The 20,732-nt window shown below is 36.1% G+C and overlaps 1 protein-coding gene across 1 annotated transcript; it reads right to left on the bottom strand.

Annotated features, from left to right (window-relative positions):
* Positions 1–1,349: 1,349 nt before the first annotated feature.
* Positions 1,350–20,469, bottom strand: LOC138308644 (zygotic DNA replication licensing factor mcm3-like). Its single transcript, XM_069249683.1, has 20 exons — positions 20,311–20,469; positions 19,003–19,115; positions 18,539–18,661; positions 17,905–18,121; positions 15,549–15,623; positions 15,210–15,293; positions 14,709–14,788; positions 14,194–14,302; positions 13,668–13,798; positions 13,133–13,287; positions 12,376–12,584; positions 11,762–11,851; positions 11,400–11,484; positions 9,352–9,494; positions 7,504–7,704; positions 5,016–5,156; positions 4,362–4,468; positions 3,774–3,874; positions 3,122–3,236; positions 1,350–2,715 (listed from the first exon to the last, which is right to left on the bottom strand). The coding sequence occupies exons 1-20, from the start codon at positions 20,377–20,379 to the stop codon at positions 2,514–2,516; spliced, it is 2,550 nt and encodes an 849-aa protein (XP_069105784.1). The 5' UTR covers positions 20,380–20,469; the 3' UTR covers positions 1,350–2,513.
* Between the last annotated feature and the right edge of the window lie 263 nt (positions 20,470–20,732).

The raw sequence follows: 20,732 nt of genomic DNA, 5'->3' as shown, positions 1-20,732 counted from the left end.
TGGGAACCCCAGATCTTCCGTTGTAGTACTGGGAACCCCAGATCTTCTCTGTTGTAGTACTGGGAACCTTAGATCTTCTCTGTTGTAGTACTGGGAACCTTAGATCTTCTCTGTTGTAGTACTGGGAACCCTAGATCTTCTCTATTGTAGTACAGGGAACCCTAATCGTCCCTGTTGTAGTACTGGCCCCATAGGAACCCTAGATCTTCCCTGTTGTAGTACAGGGAACCCTAATCGTCCCTGTTGTAGTACTGGCCCCATAGGAACTATAGATCTTCCCTGTTGTAGTACTGGAAACCCCAGATCTTCTCTGTTGTAGTACTGGGAACCCCAGATCTTCCCTGTTGTAGTACTGGGAACCCCAGATCTTCTCTGTTGTAGTACTGGGAACCCCAGATCTTCTCTGTTGTAGTACTGGGAACCCCAGATCTTCTCTGTTGTAGTACTGGGAACCCTAGATCTTCCCTGTTGTAGTACTGGCCCCATGGGAACCCTAGATCTTCCCTGTTGTAGTACTGGGAACCCTAGATCTTCTCTGTTGTAGTACTGGGAACCCCAGATCTTCTCTGTTGTAGTACTGGGAACCCTAGATCTTCTCTGTTGTAGTACTGGGAACCCTAGATCTTCTCTGTTGTAGTACTGGGAACCCTAGATCTTCTCTGTTGTAGTACTGGAAACCCCAGATCTTCTCTGTTGTAGTACTGGGAACCCTAGATCTTCCCTGTTGTAGTACTGGGAACCCTAGATCTTCTCTGTTGTAGTACTGGGAACCCTAGATCTTCCCTGTTGTAGTACTGGGAACCCCAGATCTTCCCTGTTGTAGTACTGGGAACCTTAGATCTTCTCTGTTGTAGTACTGGGAACCTTAGATCTTCTCTGTTGTAGTACTGGGAACCCTAGATCTTCTCTGTTGTAGTACTGGGAACCCTAGATCTTCTCTGTTGTAGTACTGGGAACCCTAGATCTTCCCTGTTGTAGTACTGGGAACCCTAGATCTTCTCTGTTGTAGTACTGGGAACCCTAGATCTTCTCTGTTGTAGTACTGGGAACCTTAGATCTTCTCTGTTGTAGTACTGGGAACCCTAGATCTTCTCTGTTGTAGTACTGGGAACCCCAGATCTTCTCTGTTGTAGTACTGGGAACCTTAGATCTTCTCTGTTGTAGTACTGGGAACCCCAGATCTTCTCTGTTGTAGTACTGGGAACCTTAGATCTTCTCTGTTGTAGTACTTGGAACCCTAGATCTTCCCTGTTGTAGTACTTGGAACCCTAGATCTTCTCACCAATAGGGCTATCTTACCGAAAGCATACTGCCAAAAACACCTCAAAAAACTATATAACACCATTACATGAGTTTCTAATTTTTTTATTATCCGTTTCAGAGATTCAACAAGTTTAATTTTGACATGATCTTACACACAGCCAAAGTAATCGATCTTAAACTGGTCATGCTTTAGAAACAAATTATTTCTGGACAAAACACCAGAAAATGTTAATTGTAATTTATGATAGGAATCTGATCTTGCATTCAGTAATATTACAAAATGTTGAATCAATGTAGAAGTTTACATTTTCATAAAGTGCAGGAAATAATTGATGACCACAATAATGTGTGTATATAAATATTTACAGTATGGTTTACCAGGCATGATTTAATTTTCTGTATTAACAATATTTACATATATTCATTTGTAACTGTATTTACATATTTATAACCTCGAAATTAAGGGCAAAAACTCATTTTGTATTAGAGTCCCTTAATAATGGTTTCAAAAGGGGCCTGCGACCCTTCAACGTTGACCTGCGACCCTTCAACCTTCAACGTTGACCGTAGAAGGTCACTTCAAGCTACTATGGTCATATGAAAGCGTCCTTTAAATAATGTCGTAAGTAATCTTCACACATGGCGCAGATAAACAAGTTTATATATTTCGTTTTGAAGATGGTACAACAGTACAAAATTGCCTCAACTATTAGCACTATGCAATTAACATATTTTCAACCCTGAGCAGTACCACCTTGCACAGATAATGATAGAAATATCTCGAAGAAATACAACATAAGTTGATCTTCTAATACAATCTCTGGATCAGTCTTTGCATCTGGTTCAAGGTTTACATTTTTTTCATTTTGATGTCCAGTTTGATTTGAAATCCTACCAAAAGGTCATTGTCTCCAATGTTTGAACACTTGCTGTATGGTGGCAAGTCTTAAATCAGAATCACAGTATTTCTGAGTGCAAGACTGTGGTAAGAAAATACAACATATCCCTGTAGGTCTCGGAATATCTTCTTGTTCATACAAAGATATGTATGCACTAATCCAAGAACACAATATGTCAAAATTCATTGATCTTAAGATGTAGGCATCCGAATATCTATCACATAAAGATAAGTCTTTATTTATGCACTAATCCTAGAACAAAGTATGTTCAAATTCATTGATCTTTAGATGTAGAAATCCAAACATTGATGTTCTAATCCAAGAACACAGTCTGTCCGATTGTTTTGATCTTTAAATCAAGAAAACAACATCATCGGCCAACATGACTTGGTTAGCGTCCATCATTTGTTCTAAGGCAGAAAACACATTGTCCTCAGAAAAGTCACCTTCCGTAAACTCCTTGGCCACATGTGCCTTTACTTTGTCCAACGACACAGATTGGGCATGCTCAGCTTTGAACAGATTGAACAACGCAGCACGGAAAGTTTTCATTCTGAAACAGATACAAAATACGTTTAATTTGGGATGGGCAGGGTAAACATTTATAACAATATTGTTTGAGTTACTGTGTTAATAATGTAAATAATCTTTGAGTATTTTGTGGCATACTAAAAATCACGAAAACAATTTTTTGAACTTTGACAAAAGATTATACAAGTCAGTGTTCTGGTTCGATGGATATTTATCTGAAAAGTATAATTCAGCTTAGTTTTATTTCTGTTGAACATTCTCTTAAGGTCATTTAAGAACATCCAGGTTTTGGGGAAAGTTAAAAATAACAAGAGAAAAAGCCGTCAACCTCCAGTTGGTACTTGGCAACTGTTACTTGTGGGTTTAAAAGTTGCAACCTAAATACCTGTCGCAATATAAATTCATATTACAGAAATTAAAATACTAACTTCTTTTCGTCGACCTTATCCTTTTTCTGTGATGATGGTTCGGTATCCATGGCCGTCTCGCTGTCCTGAGATTTCGTTCTCTTCTTCCTTGGCTTCCTCTCCACCACCCCTGAATCTGAAGAAAAATAATTCAAACTTACTAGTCAAATTTCAGTACCAGAAAAGAACTGTCTTAATTTTTTTTTTTTTTTAATCAAGCCACCTGAGTAATGTACATGACTTCAACATTGATTGTGTATAAAGGGCGTGACAACAATGACCGATTGTCAGCTCAATTTGCATATTGTAGTGTGAATACTTGCCAACTTTCTCAATTCCGTTACGAACTTCCCGATTTCAGCCTCCCCTACCCGTTTCCAAATCATATTGACCAAAACCAGGTAAATCTCCTGTTTCGGGGAATCCCCTTAACCCCGGCTAAAATTACAACAAATTCTGAAGAATTTCGACCAATCAGTGCACAGAACAATATTCACTTCCTCGAAAGTGTTTGGCTTCACCCACTGTGTATGCTACAGTGTTTGCTCAACATTGAATGGAAACATGTCCAATTGTGAGCAGAGGGTAAGACAGCATCCTGCCTAACACTCAAACAATTTATGGCTTGTCCCATATTATGATAACACAATGAAGTGCTTTCTAATTTACTCACCGTCTTCGCTGGCCTCACTATGGTCAAAGTCGTACGGGTCGTAACCTTCATCTCCTTCTTGTCTGACAGGTCGTTTGGCCCTCATTTCCTTCGTCTTCTTCCTATAGAACAAATCACCATGACACCATTACTAAATCGTGTTACAAGTGTAATCTATTTTGAACTTCCAATCAACCTATTTGTGCAACATTGAGATTTTTTTTCCGGAAAACATTCAGAAATGTAAAATGTTATGTAATGAGTTATTAAACAAGAACTGTAAAATATTGGACTGTCTCATTTTAATACAGCTTCACCAACATAACAGAACAAATTGATTTTAGCATACATATCTTACTTCAAAGTAATCCATTTCAAGACCCAATAATGATGTTTAAAACTGACTGTGCATAAGGCCTGTATTGTGAACGTAAACACATTTTTCTTCTTCTTTCTCCATTTTTTTTTTTTTTTTTTTTTTTTTTTAGCTTTAAAAGTTCTAAGAGTGACCAAAACAACTCGGCTATATTAACAACATGGACGAGTTTTTTTATCTGATCATTAGTAAGCACAAAGATATAAATTAGGATGGTTCTATCTAAAACTCACTGTTTTTTCTTGGTGGGTACCTCTCCGTCGACTTCATCTGCTGCCTCATCCTGGCTACTCTCGTCGGTATCGTCTCCCTTCCGTCTCTTCTTTGTCTTTTCTAGTACCTACAACCAACGACGTTCTTGATAAGTACAACATGACTCTGTTTGTTTTATGTCTGAAAATTATAGAGCAGCTTTGGTCACTAAAGGGCCATGGTGGCAATATGGTTCAGGATTTTAGAGATATAAACATTAACACTTCATCTGTGGGGGCTCAAAGTTCAAAACCGTGCAAGACAATTGTCAAGTACTGACAGAAGTTTGGTGGATTTTCTCCTTGTTCTCCACCTTTTCTTCTATCTCCAAAACCTGGCTTGACATAAAGCTTTCCATTGTCCGTTTTATGCTCATTTTATTTCATTGAATTTGAATTTTACATCATGGCTATTACAGGGATATATATATATGTTTATCAGACGTTTGAATTACTCCTGTGACCCACAGTTTAAAGGATAAATATTGAATATCAGAACCCCTATCATCATGACCACTGCAACCAAGAATGGGAAGCTAGATACAGAACATCACATACTTTAACCTTTAACTTTCACTAAAACCACCAAGACTCGAGCTATTGTAACATATCTTTGAGTAGACAATATCAACTCACCTTTTTGAAGAAAGCGTAGTGAACAAGCTCTACACAAGCCTGGGCGTCCTCTAGATCTACTGTCTTAGACAGGCGTGCCTTCGCGTGGGCTGTTGACAGACGAATCATGGTTTCCAAGGCTCGAGCAGTTACGGGTTGTGTCTGTTAAACAACAAAATAAAACACTTCAATTATAACAACAAACTGAATACTATAATTTAAAGAGACAATTCAGTCTAAGAGAACATTAAAATTTGTACTTATATCGGAAAACCCCCCAGTTCTAATGGAAATTAGACCAGTCGCTTTTACTATGATATGCCTGAAAAGCTCATGGTTGTGACATGTGTGTAGATGTTCAAACTCGCTCGCTGTCTGCCATTACACATTGTGGTCGAACTTCTTGTGTGCCGAACCCTGTCCCTTACTCGTAGAGTAATGCAACTTTTGTCTAGAACTGCTCAAATCGCTCTGACAGTAGTATGTTTACCTTATTAGGTGAATTGTGTTGCCTAAAATCATTTTATCACATTCTCAGTGGTTATGTAGTTTATTTGTTTAACGTGCGTGACTTTGGCTCGGGTATGGGTACAGCGTCCATATTGTACCTGCTTAATTGTATTGATCAACGATTTGATGTTTCAACGATATTCATTAAAATACGAAACAATGACGTGGAATTTGTCAATTTTTTATGTGATATGTTTCATAAGAAATGTAGAACACATTTATGCCATATTTTGCTTCTTGGTTATGTAAAAGAATTAGCCTGAGTGAATTGTCCCTTTAAATAACAAACTGAATACAATAATTAAATTGATTCAAATGATTCCTTGTTTTCTTTAAATTTTAAAACAAATAATTTTTAAATCTTTATTCCACTGCCATATCGCATTGTCCTTGTTTTGAAAGCAATTGTTTATATAAATATGATTTATCAAGTCAGTATTTCTTCTTTAACTTGGCATTTCTTTCCTAATTTTTATTAAAAAGTACAAAAGCAGTCAAATATGTCTATAAAGACCATCCAGTGAATAGAGACAAACTGGTCAGGTAGTCTTTTAACCCTTTACCACATGTAAGCGCCTTTGGACGCCTTTACCCCTTGCCCCATGTAAGCGACTTTGGACGCCCCCCACACCATCTCAATGTAAGCGCCTATGGACGCCCCTACACGATCTCAATGCAAGCGACTCTGGACGCCATTTTGACTATCAATGTTTTGCTAGCTTCATATCACGTGATAAAAGCGCCACCTGTGTTCAGACTTTACAATCTAATTATAGACGTGACCAAATTTCTAACCAATCAAAAATCGGCACAGTGTTACTAAATCAAACTCTGAATAAATTTACCGAGAAAATCACACATGTGTTCACTGCTTCACTCATGTTACCGGGGACGCCATCATGGCTTCTGTTGTTGATATTACGGCAGATATTTGTAATTATAAGTACAATGTCATGATATTTAAATATCACAGACCTAAAAGCATATAATCTGACGATGATTTAGACGATGTTTTATTCAATTTGACCGATCGAAAATCTGACGGTCATGAAGAACGGCGAGGTCCCGTACTATCGCCATTACCTGACGCCGTGTTGGAATGGACTGGCGAGTTTACAGCCGTGAGTGTTGATAATTTTGTTAGAAACATGTTGTCAAAACTTCAATAAACCTTTAATATACTTCATTTAAGTTGATAGACTATTTTCGTGCATTTTTCAACGGCAAATAATGTACAAACATCCCACAACAAACACACTACTCGGAACGATAGAAAGTGAAAGTAGCGGTGAACGGGTCGTGAACCGGCACGGACAAAGCAGAAATAACAGTGTTTTTCAGAGCAAATATATTGACCGAGCCATGATTCAGATATATATATTAGTTTGTTTACGATATTTCAAGTAATTTGTGGATTTTTTCCCTAAAAGTTGTAAAAAATCGGCAATATTTTGAGTATTTTCTACAGAAAAAAATCAACCATTTTCTTTTCAAAAGTTCAAAAAGTGCCATTGAGATGGTGCATACACTTGACAGATGTTGCAACTATGTTCGTGTTGAACATTGTATACTTTCCTCATGGAAGCCTGGTGATGCAGTCTACTAGTTTGCATGTGGTAAAGGGTTAAAATTAGACTTGTAATTCTGCTCCACTACGACGCTCTACGTGACGCTTCAATACAAGATCTAACAATGCCCCGTTAGGGGTTAACTCAGCATGACCTCTGCCCTAGAATTGGAGCATTTTGGGATGTACTCTTAGCCATTTTTTATTTTTGAATGAATCAACCATACCGAAGATTCCGAACGGGGCATCTTTTTTTGGAGCGTAATGTAGAGCATCATAGTGGAGCAGAATTACAAGGCTAATTTTAATTAGATTGGGTAGTCTTTATACACAAGTTGAATTTGTTAAAATTTGGAACTGTACAGAAGTGGTCTTATTAAACAGGTGGTCTTTCTACAGACCACCAAGGCAGGTTTAACAGTGTATACTTACCCTAGCAATGTTGTCACCCTGGAAGTTGTCTTGGTTGCGGAGTTTGGCGTACTCGTCGGCGAGTAGATCAGCAGCCTCCCTTGTCAGGCTAGGCTTCAAGGCTTTGGCTACGTGGATGTACTTCCTCATAAATTGCATACTCACAATACGATGGCTGCAAAAAGACAAGAAATTTATTATTACAGAATTAACAAGATATTTCTACTAATTTCATTTCCCTCTACTTTTGGAATTATTCTTCCTTGAGAGTCCTACCACATGTTATTAAAACAAATTCATAAATTTCATAAGATGATGTGTGTTTTACTGAAATAGCCCTGATGTTGTTGTTTGTTTTATTTTTGGTAAACTCTCTACAAAAGATTAAATATACTCCATATATATTGGACATAGTGCCACAGAATTTTTTTGGAATGCAATTAATCATTTTCAATATTTTAATCTTGAAGTAAAATTAGAAGCTCAAACTTTTCAATGGTGGTAATGGTGTAAAGTTACTTGTTTAACAGAAGAAAACTACTAAATAGTTTGCTCCTGTTTTTGATAGTGAAATAATACCATTTGTCTGCAGTGGAGCATCTTTAAAGAGATGGAGCAAAGATTATCCTAAGAAAACCATATGTAACAATGCCTGGCAATCATCCAACATGGGTTTCAAGCTTGCAACCAAGAAGTGAAGGATTAATGATAATAACATTGGAAGCTCTTGGCCACAAAGGCCCATGACGTTATAGAATAATATTCTGTGTATAAGTCAGAATATATGCATGATTCAAGATTTAGACAAGTGTTGTATGTTTATCTATAGAACATTCCTATACATTATATTTCATGGGTTACTGTGCTCTAGTTCATAACGTTTAAACCCTCTGTGATGGTAATCAACAAATGTTATATTGCATGAGGCCAAAGGTAAATACCGTAAAAACTGGTATAATTTGCGCACCAGTGTAATTTGCGCAGGTACTTTTTAGGGCTGAAAATGCTGGAAAAAATCTACTATCAGTATATTTTGCGCATCAAAAAATTTGGGAAAAAACGATGTCCAGGGAGTCCCAAAATCGATGTATGAAGGTGACAATTTCAATGCAAAATATTCCCCAGAAATGCTTGACAACTTGCACAAAGAATTGTTGTATTAAGAAGAAATAACATTATTAAAACCACATTGCGTTTGTTTTCTTTTTATTGGCCACCGTAAACATGAAACTAAAATATCTTGCAGATGTCCAAAATATCGGCGGTCCGGTCCGCCGTACTCCGTGCACATGTCAATGTTTTGAGATATTATACATGAATAGTAATCAGTAATATTCAAAAGATTACAATATATTTGTTTTAAAATTGTCACAATAAGTAATTAGTGTGTTTGGGATCATAACAATCAAAAGCAAGATCGGCTAGAGGCTACATATGTTTTGCTCATTGCAACAAATCACATTGTGAGTAAAACTCACACTCACTACATGTACTCGGTACAGATCCAAAGTGATTGCTAATTATATTTATCAATTATGGTTATGAATATCCTGCAGTATTGCAACAAACCATTGTTCCAAAAGTCCTGTAAATATTACATGCTCGGTCACCGTGCACATATAACGTTTCTATGGTAGCGTGCAATATATACTTCTCAATTAGTTGCAATATAACATGGCTTTTAATTGAATGGTCGAGTTTCATGTCCAATAGTTGGCTTATTCCCAACACTATAGATTGAAAATGTAACAAAATGTTTGTAATAAAAGTAAGCTAGTTAATCACAGTCGATGGAATTATGAAATATTCTAATATATTTCACTATCAGGCCATTCCTTATAAATCCTTTGTTTGCTCCATGCACATCGCTGCGCTGGGGTCGTGTTTTGTCTGTGTAAGATGGTGATGGGGTTTGTTCTCTTCCTTGTCTCCAGCCTCTCTCGCTTCCAGATCTGGGTCCCCGTACGGATTGGCCAAGGTCAGAGGCTCGACAGAGCTCCCCAGGGGCAGGGCTGATAATGGTCGCATTACATTCAATATATTCATTGGTGCCAGTTATGTTGGTGAGTGATATTAGAGATGCTAAAATATACCATTGTCTTACATTATTTGTACACACATTGGTTCTCGGAATTCCACCGAACGAGTGAGGCATTGTATTTTAACAAATTATGTTTATACAGTGTTTGAAAGACAGATTCAAAGCTAACGGATACTCTCAAAGGTTGAAAATCAAACTTGTCAATTAGTTGGTAAGCGGTCTTGAACAGAACAGAACATTTCCCCTAGAAATTTTTTGAAAACATACACCGTCTCAGTTGAGAAAATTTGCGCACCCCCAACTGGAAAAGTATAACTTTTCGCATAGAAATCAACTAATTTTTCACATAGAATTCATTCACTGTGATAATTGAAACATGTTTTCTTTCATCCATGAAATATACCTTGGATTTTAAAAATTTCTCAGCCAACACCATAGATTTAATCAACATAGGCCATAATACCTCGTATCAAATGGTTCAGTTAAACTAATGTTCAATAGAGTGGACTTTTTAAAAGCTTTGAATCACTATTGATGATTTATAATACTCCACGGGTAACTCAATTTTTCTTGTCAAATTGCATTTCATTTTAAATTATATAGACCACTGGATTTGCAGAACCCTTGTTATACAATGAATGGTCACTGAAACGTCCTCAATTTGATTAATATCAACTTTTCAAGCTCAGATGTGCAACATCTATGATGTAAGTTATCTTGAGATCAATGCCTGTTTGTGCATGAACTGATTCTGTGCACGTACTTGCTAATGTACTGAGCATGATTACGGCGTAATCGTATACAGAGGGCAGCATCTTCTTAGCGTAGAAAATATTGTTGGTAACCAATCCAAATGCCATCAGACAGGTTAAATTTAATATCTAGAAAAGTAGCATAGAATTTCAACATTCACAACAAAGAGTCGCACTATATATGTCGAATCTGTGCAATACTAAAAATGGTTATATTGAATGATCGAGAAAAATAATTGGATTCATCATTCATAGATTCCTGTATGAATTCATATTATGATATCACCCATGTACATAGATCATGGTCAGTGATGAATAATGTTTATCTCTATTTTTTCCAATAACCCTTTAAAAAGATTAAACAAGCTTGAATTATGAAGGCTTAATTCATTAATATTTCACGACTAAAAAATCAAAGAATGTGTTGCATTCCATGCGAACATAGGTATCGTGTAGTCGCTTCAAAGGGATGGGCGTCTATTACTTATCTTCTTCGCATCACAGAACGGGTCCGTTGGTGGCGAGAGACGGTCAGAACAGAGCTCCCAGGGCGCAGTGGCTGTAAATGGTCAACAGATCCTATAAATTCATGGTAAGGTTATAATTCGGCAGGGGTTTACACACAATGGGAATGTTAACGACGGGTCCAATATAGATTATCCAGGGTGAATATAGGATTATCCAACACAGGTAAATATGATGTCCATGACCCACTAGAGATGCTAAATATATCTTTGTACATCATTTGTACACATTGGTTCGGAAATCACCGAACGAGGCTGGTATTTACACAATCATGTTTATAGAGTGAAGACAGATTCAAAGCAAAGATACTCTCAAAGGTGAAAATTGGCATTTGTGGTAACGGTTTGAACAGAATGAAAATTTCAAAAGAAAACTGTTGATAACATACAAGCTCTTATTGTCAGAGAAATTATGACAAAACTGGAAAAGTATACTCTTGAATAGAAATCAACGAATTTTAAACATGAATTCATTCATTGATAAATAAAAACATGTTTTCTTTCAATCACAAATATCCTCTTGGATTTTAAAATTTCTCTGCCATTACCATAGATTTATCAATAACTTGACTCCGAGATAATTAGTACACACAAACTTACCATCTCCGTCCTGCTCACCAGCCATTCTGTAGCGATGCATTCTCAGCACATGTTCAGAGATTGAGCGATCAAGTTCAGGGTCCATCTGTAAATACATATTAAGGTTGTGTTTCATTCTCTCCTCATTTTTTTTCTTTTAAGTTATCTCACTCATCTTATACAGTCAAGCTTCACAGCTAGTAGATGTGAAGTTCTTTGATAATCGGTTCAGAAATGTAGTACAGTTCATTTATGACAGATTTTGCAGGTATTCATAACTTGTTAAGGAAGGTTCAAATTGGGAGACATCTGTATTGGAAAAAATTCTTTCTACACAACTTCACAATAAATCAATCAGAGGTAGAAACTTTACCAAAACTCACCTTATCGAGTACAATAAATAGAAGATCAAAACGAGACAGAAGGGAGTCCTGGAGGCCGATGTTCTCCATTGGGGTCTTGTATTGGTCGTACTGTAATGAAAATCACATGCTACAGCGATCAAATTCACTAGTGATCAGATTTACTAGTATTCCCTGATGATTCAGTTTCAGAGAAGAAGAAAAATGAATGGATAATATATAGAAGCAGTAAATCAATTGTTTTGTTTATTGAATGGAATATATCTAAAATACTTTTAAAAGACATTTAGCACAAGTGTTTCATAACAAAGATTCAAGACATTATACAACAATATATTATCTTCCCTTTATCACTTCTTTATAACCTTCATAATAAATAATCTTTTAGAAAGTAATAATTGTAGATTACGTAAATTAAATATCAAACACAATATGTCGATTTAAGATACCAAAACCAAATGAGTAAAGAACGATTTATCATTGATTAATCCCACCTACCTGTGATTGTGACTTCTTCTTTTGACTGGTCACAATCACAGGAAGGTGGGATTAATCAACAGTAAATTGTAATTCAACTGCATACTTTGGTATCTTTGACCTCCTCTATTCAAACTTCATCTAAACCTCCTACTCACTCTGCCATACACTGGATTGGCTGCGGCCAAAACACTACATCTGGCGTTGAGTTTGGCGTGGATACCAGCCTTAGCGATGGTCACTCGACCCTGTTCCATAACTTCGTGGATGGCTGTACGATCCATATCCGACATCTTGTCAAACTCATCGATACAGACAACACCTCGATCAGCCAACACCATAGCACCAGCCTCAAGTCGTCGTTCACCTGGAATTATATTTCATAAATTTTTTTTAATTAACAAGTAGCAAATAAATAAATCTGGGAATGTTGCCATGGGAATGTTGCCATGGGAATGTTGCCATGGGAATGTTGCCATGGGAATGTTGCCATGGGAATGTTGCCATGGGAATGTTGCCATGGGAATGTTGCCATGGGAATGTTGCCATGGGAATGTTGCCATGGGAATGTTGCCATGGGAATGTTGCCATGGGAATGTTGCCATAGATGCTGCAAGTATTAACTTTTTAAAACAATTATATCAAAGACAGTAGGACAGATGATAAGTTTGTTGCTGAAAATACTGCTGAATTAGTGCTTTATACTGGCAGTTTGAGGACTATGGAAAATACATCTGGCGAAGCTTGAAATTCAGAGCTCGTGTATAAGTTCCAGATTTGAAAACGTGAACTTTACAATTAATTTTGACACCATGAAATTAAAGCACTTATACAGTAAATGAGATAACTGGAAGAATCCACATCAATTTTTTTTTTAAATATCTAAATTTCGCTACGAAGAATCATGCATTTTACCAGACTCCTGGTCCGTTGTTACGGCAGCTGTTAGACCAACACCTGACGACCCTCGACCTGTCGTTGGGATGGCCCTTGGTGCTGTGTGCAAAACATAACGTAGCATCTGTGACTTGGCGACTGAAGGATCTCCAATAAGCAGAACATTGATGTCACTACAATCACAGAGGGAGATGGTTAAGTTTGACCAACTCATGTCAAATATCCAAAGAGATGTCATTTTGGTTAAGTTCGACCTGAACCTATGACATGATTCCAAATGGTAATATATACACAAATTAAGTCTATTTGTCCGAACTTTCACCAATAGCAAATCTGTGCTAGAGTTATAGTCAACTACAATGTAAACATGTGCATTGCAACCTCTTGATTACACGTGCATAACATGTGCTTAAGTTATAGCTAGAAACCAAACGTGACCATTTTAACATCTAGTGAAGAGTTCTATAATACAAAATTATAAAATCAATACAACGATTTTTTCTAAAAGAGTCAATATCACATATCTACTACTTAATCCTCTACATTTATTTACCCCCTGATACGCGTGCCGTTAGCCAGTACTTTCTCATTGCCTCCTAGCAGCAAACATAATACAGCCTTCTTGATGTACTCATGACCGTGGATAGAGGGAGCTAGTGATCTTCCGAGAACCTCAAATACGTCCTGTAATTTATAATATAGTTGTCTGAGAATATGTAATTACTTCTTATTAGTTATTAGTTACAAGATGTCTTTATAATAAAAAGGATGAAAAGTAGTATAATTTTTAGTTATCATAATACTTCGTTAACTTTATCTTTAACTTGAATAACTCAATATCCTGCTTTATTGGTCCAAACCAAAAATTCACTGTACAGTCCACCCCTCATAATACAACCATCCTTTTTTCCAGGCTAGTTTGGCAATATTATAATGATCTTATGCAGCATTTGTATTCCCAGTTCAGATGTTTTAGGTTAGCCCATAAACTGGTTTTTTTAACAAAGTAATTCGAATAAATTCATACAAGCTTAAATTTAAATCTGAGGATGAGATTTAAAACATCAAAGACAACTTACTGTGTGTTTCTGTCGACTGAATTTCTTTATTTTGGCAACATCATCAGCAGAAAACATGGGAGCCATCTCCTTACTTAACAGCTGGACATTGTTAGCAATCATTATCGTCCTGAAAGAAATATCGCTTTTCTTATTTTGGTTTCACATCTAAAAGAGTATGTATTGAACTTTTAAAATAACATTACCTTACAATATAATATAGCTTATTTGAAACAGTGTGTCACTGAAATGTTGTTTATTATACCTATAATAAGAGGCCCATATATAGTTGACCTCGCTTGCTATGTCAATGAATGTTTTGAGCCATAGCAGCATATGTTGTATTCCATCTTTGCATATTACAGAGTTAGCTCCCTTGCGGGTAGGTATCGATTGTTACGTCATTATTTTGTGAAATTCACGCCGTTTTCTCCGAAAAGTTTAACGTTACGCTCGCAAACATATGACGTCACAATAAATACCTACCCGCAAAGACAGATAACTCTGTAATATGCAAATACAGAATATCTATCTACCTGAATGTTCCCGTTGTGAAGCCGTTCTTTTTGCCAGGTAGACATCTGTACATTCCAATAACTTGTATTCTGTCACCAGGCTGTACAAGGATGAAAGATATTCAAACATTGTAACTTGCACAAACAACTTCCAGCTAAACTTTAAGGTATGCAGCACTGATATTTATAAACAAAGGTTTTTTTCTCCAATGATATATTCTCAGATATCATTTTTTATGGCAGATTTGGGAAAGTAATTTTATACAAAAGTTTCAAAACTATTGCTAATCCAAGATCATAAAGAGTTTTAAAGCAGAATCTTGGAACAATTTCAGAAGTCAGTCATTGTTCATCTTATTCCCATATCATAAGCTCATAAGAATTTATTTTGGTAATGTTTTTTTCGTTTGTTAAATATAACATTATTCTCACAGAATTTAAGAACAAGTAATTTATTATTTCATTACAACAAAATTAGGAAATTGTGTGATTTAGATTTCATTTCCATAATTTTTAACTAACCTTGCAGCAGTCCACGAGATCGTTATCAGCAACAATATCTATTGACCTCGGGAGCTGTCCTGCCGGAGCCTTCTCGGGCATCTCCTACAAAATCATTATATTTACATAAGTGAAAGTTTATGGTGCTATGTTATATACTATCCATGTTAGAGTAATGGAATAAATGTGTAAAAGAACATAATTTACTGACAAAGTAATGAACTTCGGACTTTTTATATACCTTTTCTCCATTATCTTAGGAAGGGCTCTTTTTATCTCGTTTTGGAAAGGAAATTTGGTCTTTTTTATCATTATTTCTGGTAATTCAACAATACGATAAAAACAATACACCATAAATACCTGTATACTAAATGTCTGGTGATCCTTGTACACGGACAAACCATACTCAGTTTCCAATAAGTTTCCATCTTCATCCTAAATTTATAACATCAATTCAATTTGTTTAGAATAACAAGCAAATTCGTGGAATTTCCATCCCCCACTTTCAGAACATATTGTAGGTAAACATTATTGAGGTTAGGTTTAACCTTGGTTAAAACATGAAAAAATGAACTGAAGTCTTATTCGGAAGTAAGACATTTAACTTTGTTACCAATTTTGAAGAAAATAGGTTTATATTTATTAGTTATTGTATGGAAATGGCAGAAAATGACTTTTTTGTTTATTAAATCAAAGGGCCATAACTCTGCTAATTAAGATTTGCCAAAAGTGGCGATCGAACTTGGCTATGCCCAGTTTTAACAATATTAGTTTTAACATTTGTTAGTTATTACACAGAAACTGCAGAAAAATGACATTTGTACTAAATCAAAGGGCCATAAATCTGATAAATAACATCCGCTCAAAGAGTTGATTGAACCTGGCCACCCACTTAAGGCATTCAACATTGTAACTAAGTTTGAAGAAAATCGGTTTACATTTGTTACACTTATTGCATGGATATGGCAGAAAATGATGTTTTTAGTCATTCAAAGGGCCATAACTCCGCTAAATAAGGTCCATCGACAGTTACGATCGAACTTGGCCGAGCTAGGGGTGAAACGGTATAGATACTTCACAGTGCAGTACGTATTGCGGTATAGAGTGGACGGTTCGGTTTTTTCAGTTCGGTACATGTAAATCTGATAAGAGGTGAATTAGGCAATGAACTGATAAGAGGTGAATAAGGCAATGAACTCAGTATAAACTGTTCAACTCCCAAGTTTATTGAATTCAAAAATCAAAATTTCACTGAAAATCGTCCGGAATGACCAATTTTTTTAAGAACACAAGTTTGTCCATATTTCACAAGAAAGGGAGGCCTTTTGATGGCACACGATATCCCCAGCTGTTAACACTCTCTAACTTTCCACTGATGTTTTCAACAATGAAGTATGGACGCATGTCAACTGCAATAAAACCCCCTGTGTAACTTTCTTGGATATTAGCTATTCATAGGGTAAATTTTTAGAAAATATATCAGATATCGTCGTCTGGCATTGTGATTTTTTGGCAGTACTTGCGGTCGGAACTTGTCCAACTTGGACTTGAGCATGTGTGATGTCAGTACGCATGTTGCCGATGTCGTGTTTTCTAACTAAGTGTGTGTTCATGTTTAATTGTATTGCAATGCTTGTACGGAATATCGGCATAACATAGACGGCATGTAGCTGCCGTAGCGTCCTTCGTTCTAAAACCAAATTGTTCTAAAACTGCAAAACAGTACGATGCTCTATTGCCGGAGCATCTCTCAGATGTACAGACGACGCCTTCTCCATTTCCTGTCAAAACATTGATTTTATGTAAGGTGGTTTGTGATTTGGGTCACAATAAGGGCTGTATGACCAATCAGAGACTCGTTGTTATCGGACTTGTGTAGCCGGCGTACAGTGAAAAAGACACCCATAGAAAACTTTTCCAACCACGTGCATGTACAGTACTTTGTGTTAACAATACCATGTACCGAACCGCGGCACGTTATACCGGTTTCTACTACTACCGCGGTATAACCGTTTCACCCCTAGGCAGAGCCCTTTTAAAAGGCATTTAACCTTGTCACCAAGTTTGAAGAAAATCGCTTTACATTTGTTACAGTTATTGCACAGAAACTAAGTGTTACAGACAGACAGATGGACAAACCCAAATTAATATCCCCCGTTTTGGAGAAAGCGGGGGATAATAATAAACATCTGCATATATATTACTTCCCAATGTCCACTTGTAAAGAACATTATAAAGATGACTAAAGTTCTAATCAACACATTGTCTATACTAGGTAATCGAAGGATTGACTGAAATCCCGGAATCTAGAAAGTTTTCAATAAATGTGTACCCACATTTTGTAAATTCTAACATTGGAAAAAAATAAAAATGTAAGACATCAATTTATGTTAGTTAATGTTGAGTACCATATTTTACAGTATACTTTCAAATCTTTTACTCGGATCTCAAAACAGTTACTTGAACAATTCCTTTTGCTTTGGACTATTTTGTGAACAATTCAAATCAACAAATCATAAAGTTTTTTTTTCTTTTCTTTAAAACTAAATATTTTGTCTACCAGTCCAGTACAGATTTAGAGCAGATTCAATTTCCCCCCCCCCACACACACATTGATTGGCTAAACTGCAAATGAGCAGTGTACATTTGATGAAAAATACTAAAATGGTAAAGATTTAGAACAAATTCCAATTACACATGAATTTAAGTTTCACACCTTGGTTGGGTAGGCCGCTGACGAGGGGTAGGCTGACAGAGAGGTCATGTCTGTGTAGCGGCGCTCCATGGTCTTCTTGGTAGTGGGACAGTAATGAACACTTCTCACTACCTTGGGGCGGATCAGGGAACACTTAGTGACAATACCCTCCACACACACCATGTTACCAAGGTAACGTGACGTCAGGGTTCGCGGGGTCACATGTTTAGCACCAAAACTGGAAATATGCATCATAAGAGGATTTTTTATGGTTATTTTCTAATGGTAGTGAAAAGCAGGATGTGCATTCAGAATATCATTTAAGATACCAGGTACAAATAATCCCACCCTCATCATATGGCATTGCTGGTCCAACTTGATTCTAAAACAAAGCAACTAAATGACAGTACTATTATTTTCTCATTTCTTTTCTTTATTTTGACAGATCTAGATAAGTGATGAAAGAGTGGTTTCTGTTTTTCTCTCTCTTTTCTCTCTCTCATTAGATCCTTATTGATAACTGTTAAAAATTGTTAATGTAATAAATTATTTCAACCATTAACAAAATCACAAGATACCTTAGAACCAATATATGGTGCAATCAAGACAAAATCCTCCCTAACAACAAATAAAAAATATCATTGTATATACATACCTTCCCTCAAAGCCAACAAAGAACTCATCGTTCTGCTTGCTATATATGGGATCTGCAGAGGCAACAAATTCCTTCAGGGCTCTTTGGAATGCGATCAGCTCTTCAAACGCATCATTCAATAGCCTGAATTAAAATTCATCAAATAGCCTGAAATTAAAATTCATCAAAATTAGACTTAAAACTAAAGTCTTGTCAAACATTGAAATTAATATCTTGCTAATTTTTTCATGAATTTCCGACAAGACACCCATGACTAATGCTATAGTATATGTCCCTGTGCCTCCCCTTCTAACGCTATATGTCCCTGTGCCTCACCCCCTAACGCTATATGTCCTTGTGCCTCCATCCTCTTAGATCTTATATTTTCCAACATGGCAGCATCTCGCCTTACCTGAAGTAGTTATCATATATTAACTACAGCTAAAACATTAATATTTGAATGCCCCTGTATATTTATACTTTACCCTTGAGCTCTCTTTTGATTCTTTTTCCGGAGGTCATTAATGTTTACATTCAGTCGTACATTGTTGTTCGTTATCATGTCACGAACTTTTTGCTGGTAGATTCCTTGATCCTCCTGAAAAAAATTTAACTCATAAATTAAAGAATAATGCAAAATATATCAAAACATCTTCAGTCTTTATTCTTTTTTGTATTTCTCAGACTTTGAGTAAATGTGAAGAGTGATCAAGTGGTGTAAATAATGGTTTAGCCATTTGCTTTTTCATCTACATCTAGCTGGCCAGGGTTCATGCAATCCGTGTCACAGACATGAACAGGTCAGGCACTTGCACAATCTTGTGGCTTTTTTCCCAGGTTTTTCTCCCACTCTAAGACCTCTTTGATAGACCTGGCCCTTATAAATGTGCTACTGAAAGGGATTTGTCTAATGTATATAACTTGCATATAATTGTTTCACTACTTCAAATAAGTAATAAAGAATATATTATCAATGTGAAGACATCAATCCAAGAAGTGACCAAAGCACAAGCCTTGATATTGATCAAATGTTGATCTAACACATATTGGCCCTGTCTAATTCATTCTTTTTTTTTTTATTCCCTTTTAAATTTCATTTGTGGTTTACTTTCAGAAATTAATTTGTTAAATGTTAAGTTTGGTGCCATTATATATAGACCCTCTCATTTTTTATGCTGTACATGGTCACTTCAGGTCCATTACACATACTTTTTTTTTTTAATTTTAACTCAAAACTTTGCTTATTGGGTATTCAACAGTCAATGTTAAGCAGTCGCCTCATATAAAGAAACAATCAATGTTTTGGTTACAGCCGCTAAATAATGAGGGAATAGAAAAACTGCACAGCCAGAACCCTGAATAATAATTTAACAAGTTGATCGAGCAATTTATCTTTGTACAGAGAGATCCTACTATTTAATTCTGGGATTGTCAAGGCTTTCCGACTTAGGGCTAAATGGATCTCCCTAGATCTCGCTACCATGAATGAAAATGCAGCATGCTGCAATTAAAACTGTATGACAGCGTTACTTGTTCAAGCTATTCAAGCGATCGAGTTATAAATTTGCCTGGATATGTGAAATTGATTAATAAATTAAAATTCATATCTGCGACGTGCATGGATTTTTTTATTCAGATAGCATGGCATTTATTGCCCCAAATAGATGTGGTATTTCCTTCATTTACAATGAATAAAAGAAAATTGTTTCAAGAGCAAGTACAGATTTTTTGCTGAAAAACATATGATCGCGGTTATGAACATATTTCGACGCGATCTTTTGTTTGAAACTTACCCCATCGTCAAGGAAGTCTAAATATTCTCGCTGGATCTCAATAAGGCGTTGGTCAATTTCTGTTGTCATTTTTTTCGAGTTTTTTCCTCCCTCCCTTTCTGATCACGTTGTTGTCTTTTCTCTGTCTATTTCCCGCCGTTTAAGATCACGTGACAAAATAGCCGCAATTTACTTTTCGGATTTCCTCGGATTATTTCTCATTGTTTCTAATGATAAAGCTAAAGGACTTCCGAAAAGTAAAGTCACGATAATGTAGTGTTGATTGATATCTGAAAAATATAAAATTTATCATTTGTATGATTTAAAATATTTTTCTGATTAAACAATGATTAATATATACAAATAAAGTATAAAATATTTTTATCATATTATTTTTTCTTTTCTGTTTTAAATGTAATACTAGCGTATCACTTCAGAAACAA

The sequence above is a fragment of the Argopecten irradians genome, chromosome 15, assembly GCF_041381155.1.
Source record: "Argopecten irradians isolate NY chromosome 15, Ai_NY, whole genome shotgun sequence".
Classification (NCBI taxonomy): Eukaryota; Metazoa; Mollusca; class Bivalvia; order Pectinida; family Pectinidae; genus Argopecten; species Argopecten irradians.
The sequence above is the reverse complement of the archived record's forward strand: the minus strand, read 5'-3'. Positions and strand labels throughout refer to the sequence as shown.

Bases quoted from the DNA above. Each gene is read 5' to 3' on its own strand.
- LOC138308644 (XM_069249683.1), bottom strand. From the start codon at position 20,379: ATGACAACAGAAATTGACCAACGCCTTATTGAGATCCAGCGAGAATAT. The intron at 14,789-15,209 runs GTTAGTTAAAAA...ATCCTTGTACAG, and splicing joins ATCTCGTGGACTGCTGCAAG to CCTGGTGACAGAATACAAGT. The intron at 13,288-13,667 runs GTAAATAAATGT...CTGTGATTGTAG, and splicing joins AACGGCACGCGTATCAGGGG to TGACATCAATGTTCTGCTTA.